We start from the raw sequence: 22,198 nt of genomic DNA, 5'->3' as shown, positions 1-22,198 counted from the left end.
CTGGGAGCTCGAATGAGACAAATCCTTAGACAAGAAAGTAATGGACGCTATTCTTAAAGTGTTAATAGCAACCTCTCTTGTAACGTACACATCGCAAATATTCGGGAAAAGCTGCGTTGTTCGCAGTGTTGCAGCTAGCGTGTTCAGTTTTCAGTACAACTTGCACCAAGCAAGAAAAGGTCACAGGAAACGGTCTTGAGAAATTGGGTCTTTTGCTTGGTAGATTTTATGGGATAAAAACAGTACTGCGTTTACCTTTTTCCTCGCACGCAGATGTACTACGTCGCGGTGGCAACGCGGCTGACGCAACGCTCGCAATGGCGGCCTGCATGCAGGTTTTGCAGCCTTACACCATGGGACTTGGCGGGGACTGCTTCGCCCTGCACTATGAGCCCCAGACGAAGAAAGTGCGATGTGTGGACGGATGGTGAGTGGCTCATCCAGACTCGATGCTGGCGCGCCAGAAAAACTGCCCCATTCGTTAACAAATTCATATCAGTTGTCATTCCTCTGCTCATAAACTCGCCAGGACTCGATGCTGCTATGTAATTTTGTGGGCGCGTAGGCGCGTGCCAATATTTAAAGTAAGCAATCTTTTCGCTTTGTTTCAAGAGGGCTTATTGGCGATTTTTTGTGTCGACGCTTTCGTTGAGACAAGCACTCTGACCGAAGCTTCTCGAATGCGACAATATAGCTCAGGCTTCGCGGTTTGCGCAGTGACCCTTCCATAAGAGAAGGGCGCTGCTACCCTGCGGTCCACTCTGCAAAGTGGCACGTGGAGACCTAGAAATATGAATGTCTCTGGACTGCATATAGGGTGTGCCAAGCTAACGTGGGTTCGGGTATTAAATGAGCACGCTACGAGGTACGACGACAGGAAGAATGGTGTTGCGTTTGAACTCGTCTTCCGTAAGCTGGGGTACATTTCTGTGATGTTTATTTGGCGAAATATTCGAAAATATTTGCCAAATTGGTATTTAGTCGTATAATGACTGATGCTCGAATGCCAAAAAGGTAGTCGCTTTGGAAAACTGTGTATTTTATAGTTTTCTGTCCACTACGCGTTCCTTCTAATAAGGCGTCAGTGAAAGAGGAGTCCCACTACTTATCGCTCACATAATCTGAAGGACACTACTGTAAAGCGGCTCTATTCTTTAACATAAGGGAACGAGTACAATAACGCGTACTCACATTTACGCCGTGGCCAAGTCCGCCACTTAGCGAGCGAGTTTTGAGAAACGCTATGTTAGAGGTTTTCTGTCACACTGGCGAGGTGGGCAGGCACGTGCTGATGTCACCTTTTTGTGTACTCTGCCGCCAAACTCGGAAAATAACAGTTTTACAATCAAACATACGCCAGTAGGCCAGTATTATTGTTTTAACTGGCCTAATTATGATGATAATCAAACTGCATATTACAAAAGATATCCTAGTCCGCTGAAGAACAACTGCAAAGAGAACGTCGCTGGTCCCATGATAGTATTACATACCGTTGGTTTAAAGCTTGGCCGATTTTAGCTGGGATGCTCTGAATAGTGAGCCTTTATCACTTGCGAGCGGGACTGTGACCTCTAGAAAAACACCATTTTTCCTAAAGAACCTAAATCGAGCATTGTCAAACCCACATATAACTAACCATACAACTGCAAATTATGCTCAATGTTGAACAATAAAAGTTTATTTGGCGAAATTAAGATAAACTTATTAGCCTAAAATGATCTGGAGGTTGGGTTTAGAGAACTGTGAGACTTTTCAACCTGTGCTATATAAAGAACCCGCAGCGGTATATTTTTTTGGTTGAAGGTATTTGTCTATGTCTTCTGTTGCGATGCATTCTTTGACCCATCATAGGCACATTGCAGTAGGTAAATTGAAATCTCGCACCATTTCATACCCCTCCTAGAGAAATAACTTGAGTGTCCAATGATAGGATCTAGCTGCAGCATTCAGCAGAAAATAATTATGCTCTAGCCAATAGGTCCTGATCGGGTTTTTTATGACTTACAACTGACGTAAAGTTCTACGAAGCACTACGCTAACATGCACCTAATAATCAGACACAGAAACGCATGCATTCCATTAAAAGATCCCCTCTGGCGGCTGCTTTTACTCAGCATAGACGCTACGCATATTGGATACAGTATCAGGAAGAAATGACGTCGTACGTCAAAGAGCCTCTGCTTGGCGTTTACACGTACGACTTCACCCATGATTATGTCGTCCCGACAAGATGCACATGTCTTACGGAGGACCGCCAGGGTCCCTAACTGGTAGAAAATGATATCGGCTATAGTGTAATATCTACCTTTTTAGGCGTACTTTTCATGTATAGAATCATTGTTTTGTGCTATGTACATCATACATTAATGAGGACGCAATGAGCGTAAAGAATGAACGTAGACCAACTAGTCCCATTCATCGCTGTTTTAATTATCTACGATCATTCGCACACATGTGTTGTGGCAATGCAAGCTGGCTCTTTAAGACATTTGGCATGTGCTGCACGTCGAATAGCATGAGCAAGACCACGCGCAGACGTACTAGTTTCCATTCGACGACATACTCGGGAAACAGACTCGAGAAAAGAACCGCACAAGTGATAACTATTAACACTGCCTTATTCGTGTGTGCGACGCATACAAATAACTTGGTTAGAACAGCGAGAGCGTGCCATTTGCTGACATTCATCTCTTGGCTGCTAGCGCTTGGACAAGCTGTGTTGGACTGCACCGCCTACGAGATCGGCATTACTCAATATCCTAACAGGTTGTAAGGTTTCTTGGTTAGCGCACAAAAGGTCAATCGTCATGCCCTTGCCGTCATGTCCTTGCCGTCATACCAACGTCACCGCTATCGTTATGCCTTTGATGTTGTCGGGACGCAATCACTCGTGGAACATACACATTGCTGTGCGTTCAGGAAAACCCTGGTTCATCGAGTAACCCTTTAGAGACCCGCAATCGATGTTTGATAGCCAGCTACCTTCAAAACACATCACATAACATTGATGCAAACTGTTCGGATTGATTGAATTTTTAACCATGCAACTCAGCAAGCTTGACAGCCATTTCCGGACGCAACCAGAAAAGGTCCAACACGACGCATGGCCGAATATGAAGGTGTACAGGGTGCTTCAGCTAAATTGGGCGAAGTAATTAAAAGAAACACAGGCGCTACGCATGTCGCACTGGCGGAGTATTCTTCTGAGCCTTATGGAGTACGTCACGATATTTTCTCAATCCGCCAATCTCAATAATTCATAAAGATTGCTTAATTAACTTTTTAATAGGAACTCTAGCGAAAAATCTTCCATGGAAACGGTTTAGCGTTTGTTCAGAAGCATTGGTTTATTCCATAAATGCTAAGATAACTGCCCTGTAAATTTTTTTCAGCCTTTCATTAAAGTGAGCGAAGTTTTTAAAAATACCGCCTGACTGCTAGCTATCGCGCTGAGCTTTTAGTGCCCTCTAATGTAAGTTGAACGATTTAGCAAAGGCTGCTCCGGGCACAGAGGTCGATGAGATGAGGTGCATCAAACTTCATCAAAAGTGGTGCATTTGTTGCCGAGAAAACCAACTTATCCTTTCCCATGTATTTATATAAAAGCACCGAGTTACGCATCCTCTTAATATGAGTTAGGCATACCCACGTTTAGGTTTCATATTATATGGAACTATGTTTAGAGCATGAACCAGTTATAGGAGAGCTTGACTGTACTATATACCTTCCACATATATCTGATGTAACAATTTCAGCAAAGAATACATAGACGGCAACAGAATCGCTACAGCGGAAAAATGAGACATGTGACAGTATAGCGAATAATTAAAATAGTATGTGCAAATGTGGCCAGAAAATTCTACACGTATGATATTGTCACGAGCGGTGATCCTGTGGTCGGTGCTTAGACGATTACGACGACGACGGTGTGGCTAACTGGTGTGCACGCGCTCGCCTTACCATTGGTGTAGCCTTGTGCGCCTTACCTTGTAAATATATCCATCGTAGATAGAATCACCCCGTAACAATATAATCAATATATACTTCATGGTAATTGCATATGTATTTGTTTTGGAATAAAGGTAGTACTCATTACCTCTAAATTTTCCTAACTTTAATCCTTGAAGTATGAGAAAACTCATCATAGATTTTTATCTGGTCGAGGCGCTTTTGTAAATGTGGCAGCGTGACCCAATTCCTCGCCCACTCATGAATATTTCACTAAGTAGTTCTTCTGGGCCCTTTTTTGTAGCCGCAGCACGCTTTAACTCTCCCCCAGATAAGTAAACAAAGGTGAACAAACGAAATAGCTCTCATCAAACGCAGGTAACATAACTGTGGGAAGTTATTACAAACAGTCACTGCTTGACGTTGCTGCATATTGGACAATGTTGTAGGCTCTACGGCTGTCTTTTCTAATAATAAAAATAGCAAGGTAAACTAATAACACAAATCATACCTATTCCCACAATTTTACTACGACCTATTCGTTGCTTCGGTTACTAAAACATCAGGACAGTTCTGTAATTCTTGCAAGTAAATATGCTCTCTTCGTTTTGTATGATGATATACCTTTCCTTGCTTTGTAAAAATTTCAAGTTTCAGGTAGGAAGCTAAAGTTAAATGCTTACCCATATTCTACTAAGCAGTTTCGAACAACTAACTTCAAACACATTCTACAACATGACCCCCGCAGCGGAAGAAGCCCGGCTGCCCTGTCGTTAGAACTCGTGAAAAATTCCAAGGACCAGCGTGACTGCTCCTCGGTGGAGCACGTCTCAGGCCTGCAAGCAACAGTGCCGGGGGCGGCAAAAGCGTGGTTTCACATTGCCCGCCACTTTGGCTCGGGAAAGGTACGTCACATAACGTTTTTACTAGACAGGGTGCTCTGCTAATTTTGTTATTCTGGCAAGTAATACTTGTTTGCTTGTTGCTGTGCGAGTTACCTTTGGGTTTCTGACGTTTCTCCGTTTTCATTTCGCGCTCATTCAGTTTTTATGGAGGTAAACGAACAAGCCTAGCAGTCTAGTTAGTTCACAAGCAGCGTAGTTAGATCGGAGGTGGTTGAACAGACGCAACACCATATTAAGAACGTACAGCACCGGACGTGATAGGAACAGGCGTATCTGTGAAGCAAGGGCAGAAAGATCGTGGGCAATAGTGAAACCTTTTTCTGTCAGAAAACGAAATCATAAAAAACTTTATTGCACCTCATATAAATGATGTCCCATATTACATGTCCTTTTGGTTTGAGTTGTCGACTAAATTCCGATATGCTAGCCTATAGGTTAGGTTAGTTGATAGAGCGATCGGTCCGGAAATGCGTTGGTAGCACGTTTGATTCATTTACCTGCAGGAATCTTTCTTCAGCTGCGAAGCGTTCTTTCACAGAAACCCGTATGCATTTCCCCTGTAGTTTCATGCTACTGTCGGGCAGATTAAAATTTTGCATTTCATGAACCTTCATGCTCTTTGCAGGCTGCCGGAGAACTGATTCACCGCATCATAAGGAAGTGTACGAATTCCATGTCTCTGAAAATTGATCTGTACCTATTTGTGATATTTTAATGCGGCGGTAGTGTAAGCTGGCAAATAATTTTACTTTTTATACTATGTCGAGCAATTTGAAAGTTTCAAAAACTTCTTGTGCTCAAGACGGATACGCGAGTGACTGTTTTCTCGCTAGCCGCAACACTTGACCTCAGGCTCGCTTGTTTTTTTACTACCTGGTGCACCTCGTTGATCAATGTGCCTCAAAGTAAATAAAGCGCATACCATTTGCAGGAAGTGTGTGGATCCTGAGAAGCAGCAAAAACTCCATTCCCGGACGTTTTCCCTCGTTTACACTGCCCTTACCAGCATGACTAACTAGGCTCCTGTGCAGCCTGGTCTTTTGGCAGGCCCCATCATGTCTGACGCCGTCAACTCTCAGAGGCATCAGATCATCTTCTAATCTCAGGTGGCTCTGACGTGGGAAATAGATTGTTTCAAGTGAACGAGTCAGCACGCACAAGTGGAACAATCGAATGATATTGAGTAGTGTAATATATTATCTCACTGGTCATTGCAAACATCTTGTTTGCATTGTCAGTGTTTAAGGCATGGCCGTCCTGCTTCCCGTACACTCCCTCTTAAGCAGTGCTTTCATCAACGTGCGCAGGAAGCTGGTGAGAATTTCAACAGCGATGTTAATGATGTATTTGACCTCTGCAACCGCGCTACCCAACTAAGATGGATGCATACAATGAGCACATTATCAACAGCCTTGAATAACGAAGCCTTTCAGATGTGGCTTTCAATAACCTTCCACCAGCAGCGCATTTTCACTTGTTCTATGCCACAGTATTGGAAACCAGGGTAGGCAATAGGCGATCACCCACCAATCAAGGGGATTGTCAGAGCTCGTGTAACACCTGGCGCTCATCGTTGGTCCTCAATCAAAAGTCGCTGCTCACCACAATAAAGGATTTTATTTATCCCTGGAGAGGTCATCCACCAGCTCCACGTAACATGCCAACCCGGCTGGTAAGACCCTTGTCAGATATTTCCCAATAAGCTCCCGTCCCCGTGTCATCCCCCCACCGTCATCACTGCTTGACTTGAGCTGACAGTTTTTTCTTTGCCGTCACCCATGAGTGTGGCCCCGCTTCGCGGCTTTCGGCCTTATCTCCGCTTGCCGCTGCCAAGACGTGTGGCAGACGTCCGATAACAGGCGAGTTTGTTTCGCTTGTGGTATCGCGCTATGCATTGACCGCCACCATCGCCGACGCTCACAAGCTGTTTTTTACATTGTCGGCATGCCCGTTTTATTGTCGCACCACGCTTCATCACCGTATGGGCATAGAGACAGAAATTCAACGAGAGCGGACACTCCCACAGAGCACAGCCGCCGAATTGACTGTAGCGCACCAAGTGACTGTTGTAAAAACCTGAACCACTCTTCCGGTTGCGGTTTAGGGCGCGCGCGTTTTGAACGCTAGCTGGTGCGCGTTACGCCTACTGCACTGCCCGGCGCGGCCTTTTTTTTAGTAAAATCATTTAGTAGATTCCGAACGATCTTTACAAGCTTACATTGAATATGTGCAACGTGCAATTTCATAAAGTAGACACAAGACGCCTTGTGAAATGAGCAAATGTTTATTTTGCTGAATGCTTGTTTCTGGCTTTTTGTGCATTCACCCAATGTTGTGGCACCAAGTAAGCTGCACTAGTTACCGTACGAAGCTCTACCGGACGGCATACGCTTAAACATACTAAATTACAAGCATGTGTAATTTTGGTATTTAGACCTTATAGGAACACTGCGTATAGATGGGAAGCATGCGAAAGTGGTCAATGGGCGACATTACAAACAAAACTGATTCGCTTTTTATACATGGCGTAGAAAATACCCGACTCATCCTAAGAAATACCATAAAATATGTAGAAAATATATGATTCGCAGGCATTCCCCCATTCCTGAGCATTATTTCCTGCACTCTAAGAGCACAAATACATGGGCAACTGCACGTTTTCCACACAACTTGGCCTCAGCCGACACGATGATATGCTACGTACATAGACGTGGCCACAACACAGGGTCTAGAGCCAGATCATGCTTCATGCTCGCAGAATGCCTTCTAATTGCACTCAAGACAAATTCGTGGGTGCAAAGCCTGTTCTCAGTCGTTCAGACGACGAGATTTTCGAGTTACAAGTTCCTCGTATTTGAGCTCTTCGGCGTTATCTCTTGCTCGTTCTGCCGGCGCAAGCAATACACTCTCGTGTTTTCACCCTTGGCAATCGCTCATCGCGTTTTCAACCAGCGCGAGTACCGAAAGAAGGTATATGTTGTGGCAGCGCCATTAAAAGGTCACAAACTTGTCCCACTAAGATTCAGTACACGCCAAACTAACTTTGTCATAAGGACGAGCTGCTTTTCGCTAACTGCGTCACAAGGCCAGGTGCGGCGAGCATGCCTGAAAAGTATCCCCAAAATGTTACGAAATGATTAAAATAATGTTAAGAATGAGAGAAAGCGTCACGAACTTGTCCTAGTTATTTCAGTATATGCGAAACTGCGTCACAAAGCCTGTTGCGGCTTTGTGACTACTGAAATAATGACTAACTGTGAAAAACCACTGAAATAAGTTGCAGTAATGTTGGGGCCCATAAAAAGCGTCGCAAACGTTTCCATGTACGATTCATTAGCTCAACTTACCTGCGTCAGGACGGCCGAGCTGCTTTTCGCTAACTGCGTCACAACACGCTGCTGCGTGCCGTAAGCCTCAATGCTTGAAATGCGTCGCAGACTGCCAAAGAAAATGTCTCACCTTGCCATAGTCCAATAATGGAGTAGTGCCGTGTCGAAGTGCAGAAGCAACACAAGAATACGCAGGAAGCCCAAGGAACTAGGCTACATCTAGGGTCGCCGAATACGCGAACGCTCACATGCACAGCCGGCCTCGCTCGCTTCGGTGGCGTGTCTGACGCATGATACGTGCATCTGGAGCGCCTGGCGTGTCATTGGCCTGTCGCTAGGTAAGGCAAGAAAAATAGGTCGCAAAGTATAAATTCATTTATGTGCAAAACTTTTTAGATTTAGCGGGAAACAATAAAACAACTAAGACAATGTCTGTTCACATAATTTCACATTCTTTTTTCCGATGCTCGCGGCCGCGAACGGACGGTAATAATACTAGCGTGACGCATTTCCCGTTGCCACTTTTCGCCGAGTGTCCCCTCTTATTGAATTTCTTTCTCTGTGGTCAGGATCACTTGATATCTGACCATTTGCCAACAGTTGTGCGCCGTCTTCGCGACGACTTTCCCTGTCAACTACGACTCACCCGTTGAAATGTATATTTATGGTAACTTCTCAGCCGTGAAAAAAAGAAAAAAAATGAAAAGCTTGTTTCCTCGGTAATAGAGAAAAGTAGACAAGTTATACGATGTGCTTTAGGCATAAATTATTGTGGGCATCTTGCACTAGTGGTGCTAAGCTGGAGTAAACAGCGGAGCTGGTGATCGACGTAGCTTCTTTCAGGTTTTACTAGGATTGGCTAAGTTTTGCTAGGATATGCTGAGTGCTGCTTGGTACGGTATTCCGAATCGGCTCGCCGCCGACGCGCAGATTGTCGCTTGGCTGCGCGACGCGCTTCAAGATGAGCGGCTTCTTCTTCGGGTGTCCGGATCTTCCTTGTTCGTCCCATGTAGAGGCTACATGTACTCGCCACAGAGCCAACAAGAGTTCTGCTGCCATCGCGGCAGCTCCGAACTTTTACCTCCCGGTGATGTCACGATAAGCTCCGCCTCCACATTTACCGGGCACAGCTAGACAAAGCCCACACAGCCCGCGAACCGTATTGGCGCGCAGTGATGTCAAGGTTTTTGGCTCCGCCTGTCCGGCAGAGCGTGGATGTTTTGGTGGGAGCCGGGGTTTTGATGAGGTCACGTGATCCATCGGCTGGCGCGCGGTGTCGGTTTGGCTAGGCGAAGCATGTGCGCAGTAGCTCGGAAGGGCGGCATGAAGAGCTTGGCGAAGCAATTGCATGGCTAGGCGAAGCGGCGGAGCAGCTATATATGGCAATGGCAGGTGCTGGGTAGGTGACGCGAAGTGACGTCATGGCTAGACGGAGAAGGCGCGCGGCCGTAGCAGCTGGCGAAGCGGCGGAGGAGCGTTGCCGAAGCTAGGCGAAGCGAGGCGCAGTTATGCCAAGTGGTTGGTAGGCAGTGCCTGCTGACGTCATAACCAGGTGCAGTTTCTGGTCTATGCTACGAGGCGCAACGGAGAGCTTAAAGAGCTCCGTTGTTAAAAATTAAAAAAAGAACTTCAGCTGAGATCCACAAGAATTGACATTTTCGCTTCTTACATAGCACGACGTTGACATTGTAGAATAACCCCAGCGATGAAATATTAAACCCTCTTCGACCGCAGCCACATATGAAAGCAGTATAGCGTCACACAAATTATACGTAGCGTTACGATCATTGAGAACAGCAGTGATAAATGTTGGTCAATCCAGAAGACGGCGAAGTCTAACACAGCGCCTCTAATCGCCACCTTTCACGAGGAGATAACAAGAGAAACTGGCACGCGATGCACGCGCCAGTTTCAAAGATCTAGTGAGCTTTAGCACAGTAGGAGTGTTCGTGCTATTGTGGCATATAAAAACCACGTTCTTCTATACTCAGGTGTATAGGCATCAGGTGCAACGCTGTGGAGGCGTGAGACACTTTTGCAGTGGCTGCGCTAGCACCCATAAAGAGTTCAATGTTTTTCGCTTCAGTTATGCGAAACTGTTCTTTATATAGGCTCAGTAGTGAATTAAAAAAAAACTTTTATCGCTTAGAAAGAAACGGGCATACTGCTGATAATTTGTTTGATTTCGGTGAATTTTCTTTTCATTTTTTTCTTTCCGGGTTTTTTGTTTTCAGCCCGTCGCAGCAGCCTCACGCGCATGCTCGCGTGAACAAGGATTGTTGGAGCGCACGCAAGCGTAGACGGAACGCGCCGCGACGCGTTGACGGAATCCGCGCACTTATAAATGTTCGTGGCCGACTTTTTTACATAGCCTCCACAGACCTAATGTTTGAAACGAAGTATTGAAAGGTTCTGACGTGAAACTTACGCGCGTAAACCTTAGAAATGTAACACATGTCTTCTGATGTCACTTGCATTCTCTGGAGTTCCTTGGCCTCCACTGTAAATAGGAACAGGGAGAACTAAATCGCATTCACGTTTGTTACATTTCGCTCGAAAATGCAACAGACCAGTACCGTACTTAAGACAACCACATACAAAACCACATACAGAACTAGCCATGTTATCTGTATTGATAACATAGACAGGTGATACGCTCAGTATGAATTCGAGGATAGAACCTGTGACAGCGCTCAAGCAATTCTAAAATAGTTTCATTCCAGTAGAGCTGCAAATAGTTTCCGAAAGTGCTGATTGTTTTAATTGTAACATGTACAAAACAGGCAATAAAGAAAGAAGACTGCGGTTGCCCAGGGATTAGAGCACTCAGCTGCTTTCCTCGAAGGAAGGGCTCTAGTGCACTGTTCGTCAAGCATTTGTATTTATTGCCATACCAATTACACGCACACTCCAGCTGAGTTTTCGCCGTGGGCATCAGAGTGACAGTCCACCTGGATGCTTCGGTATAGTATCAACATGAATAATTGGAACGTCAGTGTTGCTCAGGCCACGTTTTGTTGTCTTGATTGATTTGTTCATCGGAATGTTGGCGATTTCACCACAGCAAAGGACACCTATAGAATATTTGTTTCCCAGCATATGCATTGTATCATTGGAATTTTCAAACAATACTAAGGCTCACAGTCTGAAACTGATGTAATTTCGCGGGTATAGGCGTTAGCGCTTTTAACGTATGTAATACTTCAATGTGGGCTGGCTTGCGCTAGCGGTTTCCTGTCAGTCTCATCTTTTCCAGCGTCGAGATGCGACGTCTTTAATCCCACTGGCGGCCCTCATGACGCTATCTTCCTCAGACACCTGTTAGCTGGTAGGGCACTTTTCCTTAAGCCCTGTAGGACTTACCTTGCAGCCTGGATTTCCTAACATGTCGCACGCGTAGATTGTTACAGCACCATTCAAGGTATTCAAATGCAACGCTAAATTTTGCTATCGCTGTCAATGCTTCGCCGTTCGGGCGAAAGTACAGAATATTCTTATTATAGCGAAGTGCAGCAAGAGCGGAATTACCTACCTACTGACCTAGGAATTCTGCTTTCATAATATGCTTGCTACCTACCGACCTAGCGTTATTTGTCTGCAACGAGGCAAAACTTGCTTGGATATAATTTTTATGTATTGGCTACATTACGAATATGCTGTAATGCGTGAGAAAGCCTTCATTGATGACATTGATGTTAATAAAGGTAATTATTTTCTTTGGTTCTTTTACGAGTTTTTTGGTCGATGATTGGTGGTTGGCTATCACAATTTCAGCGCCGATGCAACCAGCGCATACCTTAAAACAAGCTAGTTGCCAGGCGCTTAGTCGGCGAAGGTCATCAGTAAATAAATCAGATTAAAAATCTTTAAATCAAAAGTAGTTTTCATAACCTATGAGTTCTAGGTATGGCATAGAAAAAAAAATAGGTATGGCAACTCTAAATTATTGCGTGAAAATTTATTACACATTCCGAGCTAATCCTCAGGTTGTGAAGGTAGGGATTGGGTGATGCGTTTGGTGCGTTGAAGAGTTGTGCGTGTAAGCGGATGCCCGGGCATTCCGGCTTATGCTGTCGCGCGAGAGCTTCAAGGCGTCCGAGAGTTTGGATATTGTGCTCGCGAAAATGATTCACCTCCTCCTCTCCAGCCGTACTATCTCACTGTGGCGGCGGCTGGGGCGGACACTAGCACTACAACAAATGTGCTGGTTAATGGATCTGTTCTCACGCAATTGCGAAATAAAACAAGAAACGCTACCTAATTCTCCTCATGGCAACAAATACACGTCGCCAAACGCATCATTCCTTTAATGAAGCGGAGCTCTCCAAACGCGCTCTGCTATTCAATTAAATTGGCCAATAATCGTCGATGGTTTCTGCACAATGCTTTTTCATACCATACGCATGGCTTGGAAGAACCACAAGGCCGCGAATTCGCAATTGCCAAGAGGGAAGACATTTCGTGGGTGGATTACAAAGAACCCACAGCGCCCACAGGGCGACCAAACCAAATCAATGACTAATAGACGCCCACTGCAATTCGATATTGTATATTTAAATATCGAATAATGCTGGGATTAATACTATTACATTCATAGCAGATTGTGCGTTTAGTCTCGGGAATCTAAGGATCTTTTATACGATGGGCGAGGTCGCAGTTTTGTGTTACCGCAGCCGCCTTGGGTATCAAACAGGGGTTCAATCAAGTTCCATACATAAGCGCACTGTTTTCGCATGTGTGTCAGGCAGCAGCACAAACATGTCCTTGTGCTCTATTGTTGTTACCCAGATGACAATGAGCGAGCTCTTCGCACCAGCGGTGCATTACGCCCAGCACGGTTTCCCCATGGACCACGTGAAGCAGAGCGTTTGGCAGCTCCGGCACAAGGCGATGCTTGAGATTCCTGGTGGGCGTTACTTCCTGGATGAACATTCTTGTGTGCCAGCCCTCGGCCAGACTATCAAAAACCAACCATTGGCGGCACTGCTGAAGGCAAGTCTCGCCAGTTTCACTCTAGCGAAGCTACAGTCAATTGATATCAGTGAGACCGTTTTACGAAAATGCCCTCATGCTGCAGTGCCAGTCCATTGTATTTAATGGCCTTGGGGAACCCCACCTGTTTATCCAGGCTGCCGCAAAGTTGCCCTCACCGCTCCCCAGCCTACTTCTCTTTCCCTTCGATGTGCTTATCCACGGCCTCACGATGATTGTTGCGATGAATCAATTGAATTGCTCATAGGTCCGAGCAAAATAAGTGTACAAAATATCAAATATTTTAAACCAGGTAATAGTTCATCCAAAGGGAGATGACCCCAGATTTGTTTGCGCCGCTTTGGCAACCCTAAAATTTCATTTGGGCTTCAGTGTTGCCAGGTCGGACGAGGCGGCGTAGCCCAAAGTTAGAGTTATTGTACCCCAAATGTAGCCAAACGCAAAAAGAGAGCAAAATATTTTGTAGCCAAATATAGTCATTTTTATTTGCAGTTTTATTTGTATATAAATTTTCACATTCAACAACGCAATAGTTTTTTGCAGAACCCGTTGTAACCAAATCTACTTGACGCCGTGTGACGGTCGACATCACGCTTGCAGCGAATCGCTGCAGAAGGCGAAATCATAGTGCTTTTATTCTATGAAAGATAGTACTAAATTATTATTTTTTGTTATATGCAGTAATACTAACTACGAACTCTGCTTTTTAGCTCACGTGAACGCAAAATAATGTGCAGCATCATTGAGCTCTCGCGTGACATCCGCCTGCGGCGTAGAAAAACTTCAGCTGTCCTGCGGTATGCGACGGTGACGTACCCACGGCTTCTTCTTTATGAGCCAAAATCAGTGTATCGCGCTATGATATCCCTTGTTATTTGTCTCATCGTCCTATCTTATTTTCTCGTTAATTAGATTAGCCCGGGTTACCTAGGACACACTCTATATAGTTTCCATTTACATCAACCTGGCCACCATCAACCTGGTCTCCAGCACGTGAAGAACATGCGTTAAAGAGAATTGAAAGACAACAGATGCCACTGGCTGCCTCAATTGGTGTAAGCCAAACTTTAAGCGGTTGCTGCGCAAAACGGCACACAAGTGTAAGAAACGCTCAGTTGTTTGCGGCGACGAGCACGTCCCGAACGCAACTCGCTCGAAATTGCAAAAGCCGCGTCGGCTCACAAAGAGCAAAGGTAAACGACTAATTGACAACAGTGGTAATCCTGTGAAAACCGGTTACTGCCAGAAAGCAAACCATGTTGATATGCTAATAATAATAATTACTGGGGTTTTACGTGCCAAAACCACGATATGATTGGGAGGCATGAAACATTCGGGGACTCCGGATCAATTTTGACCACCTGGCATTCTTTAACGTGCACATAAATCTAAGTACACGGGTGTTCCAGCATTTCGCCTCGATCGAAATGCGGCCGCCTTGGCCGAGGATCCAACCCCCGTCCTCGAGGCAGCAGAGCGACACCTCACCTGCTAAGCTAACACAGTGGGTGATGTTCAAGTGACGTGCCGCACTGATGTCATTGTGGCAAACATGTTTCGATATTATCACAATGAGTACCTGCATCTGTGTCGTTACGGGCAAGCCATCTATAAGTAAAAGCACCAGGACCCGCCTTTGAGCTCGGCGTCTTGCGCCCATTCTTTTTTTATACTTTCTCGCCTAGTTGGCCCACTTCCCCATGGTTCGATTCTCCTCTCCGAGAAGGATCTTAAATCCATCCTATCGAAATGAATCTCGAATGTATAGCACAAACAAAAAACTCATCTTCCAAGAAAAAGAAAATGCCAGTAAAGCTTAGCGTGAGAAACGTGAAGCAGATCGAAAGCTGTGTCTGGTGCAATGGCACACCGACCGGGGGGGGGGGGGGGATTCGGGGGTAGTAAGCCCCCCCCCCCCCCTCACCCTGAGGCCGACTTAACCCCCCCCCCCTTTTGTTTAACCCCTTTTCTTTCCTTACGCATTTGAGTGCTGTAACTAAGATGTAAGACGCGAAATCGTCTGCACACTCGCAAAAAGCGCATTTTTTTCACAATTTCCCGTGAATAATGCGAAATTAGTGTTGTTTAGATGGTATTCGCAAACTGTCAACCCCCCCCCCCTCCCCCTGGCAGAGATCCTGGGTGCGCTACTGGTCTCGCGCGATAGTTCACCAAGAAGCCATGGCCGGGAACACACTGGAACGTGTCATCTATCCGTGCTTCTTTCATGTTGGCGCCACGATCGCCCGACCCTATATATATATATATATATATATATATATATTGCTCTCTGAGCATAGCGATGTTACTACAGTGTATACTGTCAAAAACCCTCTACTGCCAGGCTCATCCCGATGCACGGGGATCGGGTGTCTCACGGTGTAGCGCGATGTAAGTACATCAAAGATCAAAGCCACCAGCTCAGACAACGGCGCAGAGAATGGAGGGGGAGAGGGGGCGGAGGGCATTTCGCACACGCCCACACGCAGAGGTGCGCCCTGCTGGCTCAGTCAGCTTCGAGATTTGTTTCTACTCCATCAGAGCCCCTCTGGAGCGTTCATTATGGCGCCACTTATAGCCCAAACAAAGCCAAGTCGCAGATTTTCAGTAGCCCAAATATAGCCACATAGCCAACTCGTCGAAGTCGACGACAATTTTTTTTTCTGCAGCCCAATTTGGCTACATATAGCCAAACCTGGAAACACTGGCAGAAACATGGAGGTTAAGAAAGAAGCTCGAGAACAAGTTAAGGACCGCATAAATAACGATGGAACGAAAAATCTTAGGACTAACGTTAAGAGAAAGGAAGAGAGCGGTGTGGATCAGAAAACAAACGGGGATAGCCGATATTCTAGTTGACATATAAGCGGAATAAATGGAGCTGGGCAGGCTATGAAATGCGGAGGATGGATAACCGGTGGACCATTAGGGTTACAGCATGGATACCAAGAGAAGGGAAGCGCACTCGAGGTCGGCAGAAAACCAGATGGGATGATGAAGTTAGCAAACTTGCAGGCGCAAGTTGAAATCAGCGAGCGCAAAACAGGGTTAATTGGAGATCACCGGGAGAGGCCTTGGTCCTGCAGTGGAGATAAATATATGCAGATGATGATGATGATGATGGATGACGATGGATGGATAGAAGTAAAAGGATGAAAAGATCATCAGTGGTGTGAAGGTAGGAGTAATACGGACTGAAAGTAAGCGTCTTCTGTTGGGATTCTGATTCGGAATGTTCAGGGAAACGAGTATTCAACGGGTTAAATGACTCGCGCGACGTAACGTTTAATGAGATCTAGTGAATGTCCAACGAGCCTAAATGCCCAACGAGTCTGTATGTTCACTATTTGGCATTAAATTTGGCTTCACATACATGCTTGTCAGATATTCAGGCGGTAAACCTTCTTAAGGGTGGGTGGGGGATGGTCATAAAAATTTTTATTTGGTAATGCGTTAGCTTAGTAACAATGATCTGAAGATGCGAGAACAAAGAATAAAGGTGAATTAAACGAGCTTAATGGTAGAGGCAATTGATCTGCCTGCTTTTTAAAGGGCAGGTTGATAAATGTCATGAGGTTATTCCTTTGGGACCACAGAATTTCATCGGTTACATTGCTTGTTCGCAGGAATGCAGTTCTAGTTTTGAAACAGCAAGTTCTCATAATATTTTATTAAGTGCTATCTGGGACTCCAGAACTTGTCTAGACGTGTGCGTTAAGTTCTTCGTTCTTAAACGAAATCTTGATTTGCGTACACTTCTGGGCTTCGCGTTCAGCAATGCTGTCACGCCAAGCAGGGCGCTTATGACACCTGGAATGGAGCCTCAAAATTCTGCCAGCGAACGCACCTTTGTCCTACCTTAGAAAAACAATAAACTATGCCATTAATCTCCACAAGTATATTCTGCTCATAATTATCCCTATAGCACAGAGGTGCCTCAACAGAGGGGCGCATCACATGATTTACGCCATTGTCACTGTTTTTTGGTACTCTTAAATGATCTTTACCTGTACTGTGTCATTTTTGGATAGCTGGCCATGTGGGTGTTGGGATGCTCCGGCTATATAACTCGGAATTTTGTACTACACGCTACTGCCTGTCTGTGCACCTCTGTCCTGCCCCCAAAAAAACCGTATATTACGAACTCATGCGCGTAATGTGCACTCGTAGGTATATCTCAAGCAGAAATAAGTCTTAATGGGAAAGTGCATAATATTCAGTGATGATAACTTTCCTAAATTTGTTGTCCTTTGGCTACCCTTTCTTGACCTATTTGATATGCGCCAAGGGAGCGATGTACCAGCCTGGGTGGGCAAGATAGAGGAAGCGAAAATTCCCCACTCGATTAGACATTACAAACAGCTACAAGAAACGAAGCAGGAAAAGGTAAATAAAAACAGCCATATATTACAGTTATACGTTACGAAAGCAAATATGCCGCCATGGCGGCGCGTTCTTCACGACTGGCTGAAGGGGATATTTAAATAGTAGCGGCAGATGGCTCGAGGTTTGATTGCTGAGTGGGAGAATCACTTTTGTAGGTCAGTATATCACCTTAGTCACTGAACGAATTGGAAGCTGCCGTCTGCTATCGGAGCGTCCCAAACCTGAAGCCAACTATCAGTCACTTAACGTAACGATCAGTCAGTTGGTTTCACAGTGATTACTCGACGGAACCGGGGCGCAAGTTCAAGATGTCGGTTGCATTGGCGTTCATGTCCAACCAGAAACCACCCAAAACCTTGCAGCAGGTTTTTTTATTCAATTCCACCTGCCTCTGCCAACATGTGCATTTAAATTACCGTTTTCACTGTAGCCCGTTTCATTCACCATTTTTCTCGCCCCTATCGAGATGCGACACAGGTAGGTTTTATGAAGCGCTATCTGGGACTCCAGAAATCGTCTAGATGTGTCCGGTAAGTGCTTCGTTCTCAAACGAAATTCTGGGCCCGAATTCACAAAAACGTCTTACGCTACAATTTTTGAGACGTGTCCGGCAAGTGCTTCGTTCTTAAACAAAATTCTGGGCCCGAATTCACAAAAACGTCTTACGCTATAATTTTACGTAAGAAATAATTTTACCCAATCTGGATGCCAGGCATCTCATTAGCGAAGGTGGCCAGCCAATGGCAAAGCGAACTTGCGAAAGGAAAGCTTTGTTAATCTGGCCCCTGATTTTCCTGCACTCCTGGGCTTCGCGTTCAGTCGTACTGTCATGCCAAGCTCATTAAAGGGGTATCGCAGTCTCGCGCCTAAAGGTCGCGTTGTGTAAGTCGTGCCCAGAGACCATTCAGGAGAGCTTCGACCACCAAGTGGCTAGGCGCAAAGACGCTGGCCACCCGGCGCATTTCCTCACCCTTTCATGCGGGAAGATTATTTGTTGGCTAAAACAAGGCGGAAAATCAGCTGAACGCACAAAATGCAAGGTGGCTGGTATGTAATACGTGCATCGTGTGTCACATGGCCCAACAAAGCGTATCAAGAGGGCACGGGTTTGTCGTGGTTTTTTCGTCACCAAGGAAAATGAGTGCCATTTGCGCCGACATTCAGCGAAAACCTGACAAAAGGATTTGTCTTTCCAACAAGTGCGACGTTAAGCATAGGCCCGCATTTGTTCCCTGTAGAACGGGTGTGGTGTACCAGTTGCCGTTATCATGCGAAAGTGTTTATACAGAGCAGACGGGGTGCGGCAACAAAGTTTGCTTGAAAGAGCATCAAAGTACTATCAAGAATGATGTGCCACAATGCGCATCGGAGCGCATTGTGGCATATGTGGCTCCGAAGCCCGTTTTGAGCAACGCACTATCACCACCATAATATTAATCAGCTCATAATGGGAATAACAGAAGCGTTCCGCACTTGCAAAGCAAAATAGTCCGTGCTGACGTCTACTCGTCGGCCATTAGAACACCCTTGGTGCTTTGAGACGCCTGTGTCTGCCAGGTTGCTTTAAGGAAGTTATTTTGCACTAATGAATAACAACAATGTGGCAAGTTATAAGAACGACGCTGTCTGGCGTGTTTGCAGAAGTTCACCCGCGAGGGACCCCAAGCCGTGTACAAGGGCATCGTAGCCGAAAACATCGCTGACGCCGTGCGCCGAGCGGGTGGAGTCCTTTCTACTCAGGACCTTGCAGATCACCTTGCATCGGTGGAACCTCTCGACGTGGAGCCTGCTTCTGCGACGTACCGCGGCAATGTCAAAGTTCACACGACCCCGCTACCCACCCAAGGGGCCGTGGTGCTACAGGCGCTCAACATATTCGAGAGCTTTCAATGGAGAGGTGAGCTGAACTGTGTGACAGCATTTCAGTCTGTGGTTTCGAACTATGTCCATTATGGCTGTCAGAGTTGTACTACCGACATTCGTAAATGTTTCTCCTGGGATCTCTGCTTCCTATCGTAAATGCTTACCTTGCATAATCACGTTTCCAAACCTCATTTCAGTCACGCTGGGTAATTTACAATTAAAGTGCATCAATGGCACCGTGACAGCTTCGATGCAAAAAGAATATGCGCTACAAAAGAGTACGAGAATATTTTTTTTAATTCTAGTACTCGAGAACTTTTTAAAATTCTAGTACTGCCAGGCCTATTTTGTATTGTGTCGAATGCTATATGCTCTTCGCGATTGATGGATGGATTGATACTATGAGCCTCCTCTTTGAAACGGAGCGGTGGGTTACGCCTACAGGCTCTTGTTCCTCTTGTACCTTTTCATCAACCTATATTATTATTTTAACACGCCAAGAATTCCCAGCAATAAACTTTCTGAACTACTATTGGAAACTTTGTTTTTGTACGCCTCCGTTGTTTGTGGTCTCCCTACTTTTCTGCCTCAAAGCTTTCAATCGCCTTTTACTAATCTCTGTTGCGTACATGTTTACTTTCCCAAGCTATCCCTAAACCCAAGGAGGCCATCGGAGCCTAAACAGACAGCTCGGTAGATATCTTCACATCCTAAGAAATATGTTCAATCGTTTCCCCTAGCTTTACCGCAGCAAGCACACGTTTCTTCTTCTTTGGCTAGAGTAAAAGAATACAAATACCTTCGTGTATGGTTAAACGATGGCAACAGATGTATGGAAAAACAGGAAAACATAATAGCGAAGGGGAAGATAAATCTGGCTTAATGAAACACAGGGCCCCATGGGGATATGATGGGTACAAGGTGCTCCGCGGATTATGGAAATGTGTAATGGATCCAGGACTGACATTGGGAAATGTGGTTTTTTTTTTTGCTTGAAGCCAGGGGTACAATCAGGACTCCAAAAAAACGTCAATGAGAAGCCTGGAATTGGATGCTCATGGGAAGACTACAAATCAAGCTGTACAGGGTTATATGGGCTGCGCAAGTTTTGAAGTCGCGGAAGCTCAAAGTCAAATTTATTTCGATAAACGACTGAGGCATACGAAAGAAAGTAAATGAGTTGCGAGAGGTGTTCAAGTATTTGTAAAGGAAACATATTGACTCACAGTGGAGGAAAAGAACTAGGAAGCTTACCAGCAAGTATGCGACTGGTATGGTAAGCAACATGGAAACAAAGAACGTCAAACGCATAGTCAGACAGGCTAAGACAATCTTCTGGGCGGCGGCAATGGAAAAAAGAAGTCCTGCTATGAGTAAATACTTAACAGGTAAAAAGGAAATGAGGAGAGGAATAATTTACGACAACTTAAAGGCGAGCGTTTTACTTTTCGAAGCGAGATCAGGATGCCTTAGAACGCGTAGTTAGAAAGCGAAGTACACTGTTTCCTGAGCACTTATTTCTACTATCTGTTTACTGTTTTCATTGGATGCAATAACACCTGATTTTGAACGCTAAATTTTAATCCTAAATTCACACCTTCCTGGCCAGACGTCGAATAGCACTTTGCCAGTTAGCACGCAGCACTAAGTCGGCCGCATAAAACAAACTTGGAAGCTGCTGCTCTACTATTGTGCCCGCCTGTTTGTATGAGAGAGTAAACCCGATATTGATTCCTTCTAGCGCCCTTTCCATCCTTAGTGTGTACATCATAAACAACAGCGGAGATAAAGGGTAGACCTGTCGCAGTCCCTCGGTGATATCAACTTTCTCCTCCCTCCTCATCCCTTCCCATTCGACGTAAACGGTATTCTCTATGTAAATACGCACGCACAGCTCCCTGAACAGAAAAAAAAACCACGGATGTGAAAACAGTTTTGCTGTGTACTATTATGCATGTCATCGCGGTGGAAAAACAGCAATGTAGGATTTCGTCTCTTCCCTTAGGAAGACGACGACGCTCATCGGCGAGCGTTTTGGATAAGCAACTTGCGCATTGGGAAGATATGACTGATACTATATGCTTGTGTGTTTGAAACACTTTACTCGGGATTTCCTTCTTCCCAGCAAGTATTGCTTCCCAGAAATGATTGTTTTCATTTTATCCATGTTAAATAAATTGCTGGCGTTTCAAATCGGGGAGTGTGCTTTGTTTAGACCGGTACGGTAATAAATTATAGCGACGTACACTAAAGCTTCAATCGGTTTTGTTAGTTTATCGTTTTCTGCCACTGCATTACGGTTACCAATGCTTTTAAGAGCGGGGGTTTAATGTGCTTTTGTCCACAGCCATGGTAGCAGGAACGGTACCATGGCAGCATGCATTCAGACGCTACTCAGATAGCAGAAATAGGAATGTCTTTATTCCCAAAACGCGCGCTGTTTATCAAGGTACGAACAGGGGGTGCGGCATTGACGTTATACTATCAGAAAACTTCTGCAAGCTTTAACTTTTTTTTTAACTGTGTCCCCACCTATCTGGTTTCTTGCGTTTTCGTGTACTATGCCTTAAGGTTTCAGGTGTAGACTGCACAGGAACCTGCTCCGAGCTCTCGGGGCCGGGTATCACCTGGTTATCTTCAAGGCGCCTCGATGCTGGGGGCTTATGTGACGATTGGTCTTGCAGTGTCTGATCGTCGCCCTGTTGACGGCCTGGAAGGGCTGCCATTTCTCAGGCCGCCGTGGGGTCTACTTGATCGAGCCGTCCTGGAAGTGGT

The 22,198-nt window shown here is 45.4% G+C and overlaps 1 protein-coding gene across 1 annotated transcript in view; it reads left to right on the top strand.

Moving 5' to 3' along the window:
* Positions 1–22,198, top strand: part of LOC119454426 (glutathione hydrolase-like YwrD proenzyme) — a 109,689-nt gene that overhangs the window by 28,592 nt on the left and 58,899 nt on the right. Inside the window, exons 2-5 of the mRNA XM_037716365.2 lie at positions 274–427; positions 4,697–4,853; positions 12,971–13,174; positions 19,202–19,457. Of these exons, the coding sequence (XP_037572293.2) occupies positions 274–427; positions 4,697–4,853; positions 12,971–13,174; positions 19,202–19,457 (771 nt within the window). The remainder of the gene's footprint in view (positions 1–273; positions 428–4,696; positions 4,854–12,970; positions 13,175–19,201; positions 19,458–22,198) is intronic.

The sequence above is a fragment of the Dermacentor silvarum genome, chromosome 5, assembly GCF_013339745.2.
Source record: "Dermacentor silvarum isolate Dsil-2018 chromosome 5, BIME_Dsil_1.4, whole genome shotgun sequence".
NCBI lineage: Eukaryota > Metazoa > Arthropoda > Arachnida > Ixodida > Ixodidae > Dermacentor > Dermacentor silvarum.
This window is presented reverse-complemented; position numbering and strand designations above follow the sequence as displayed.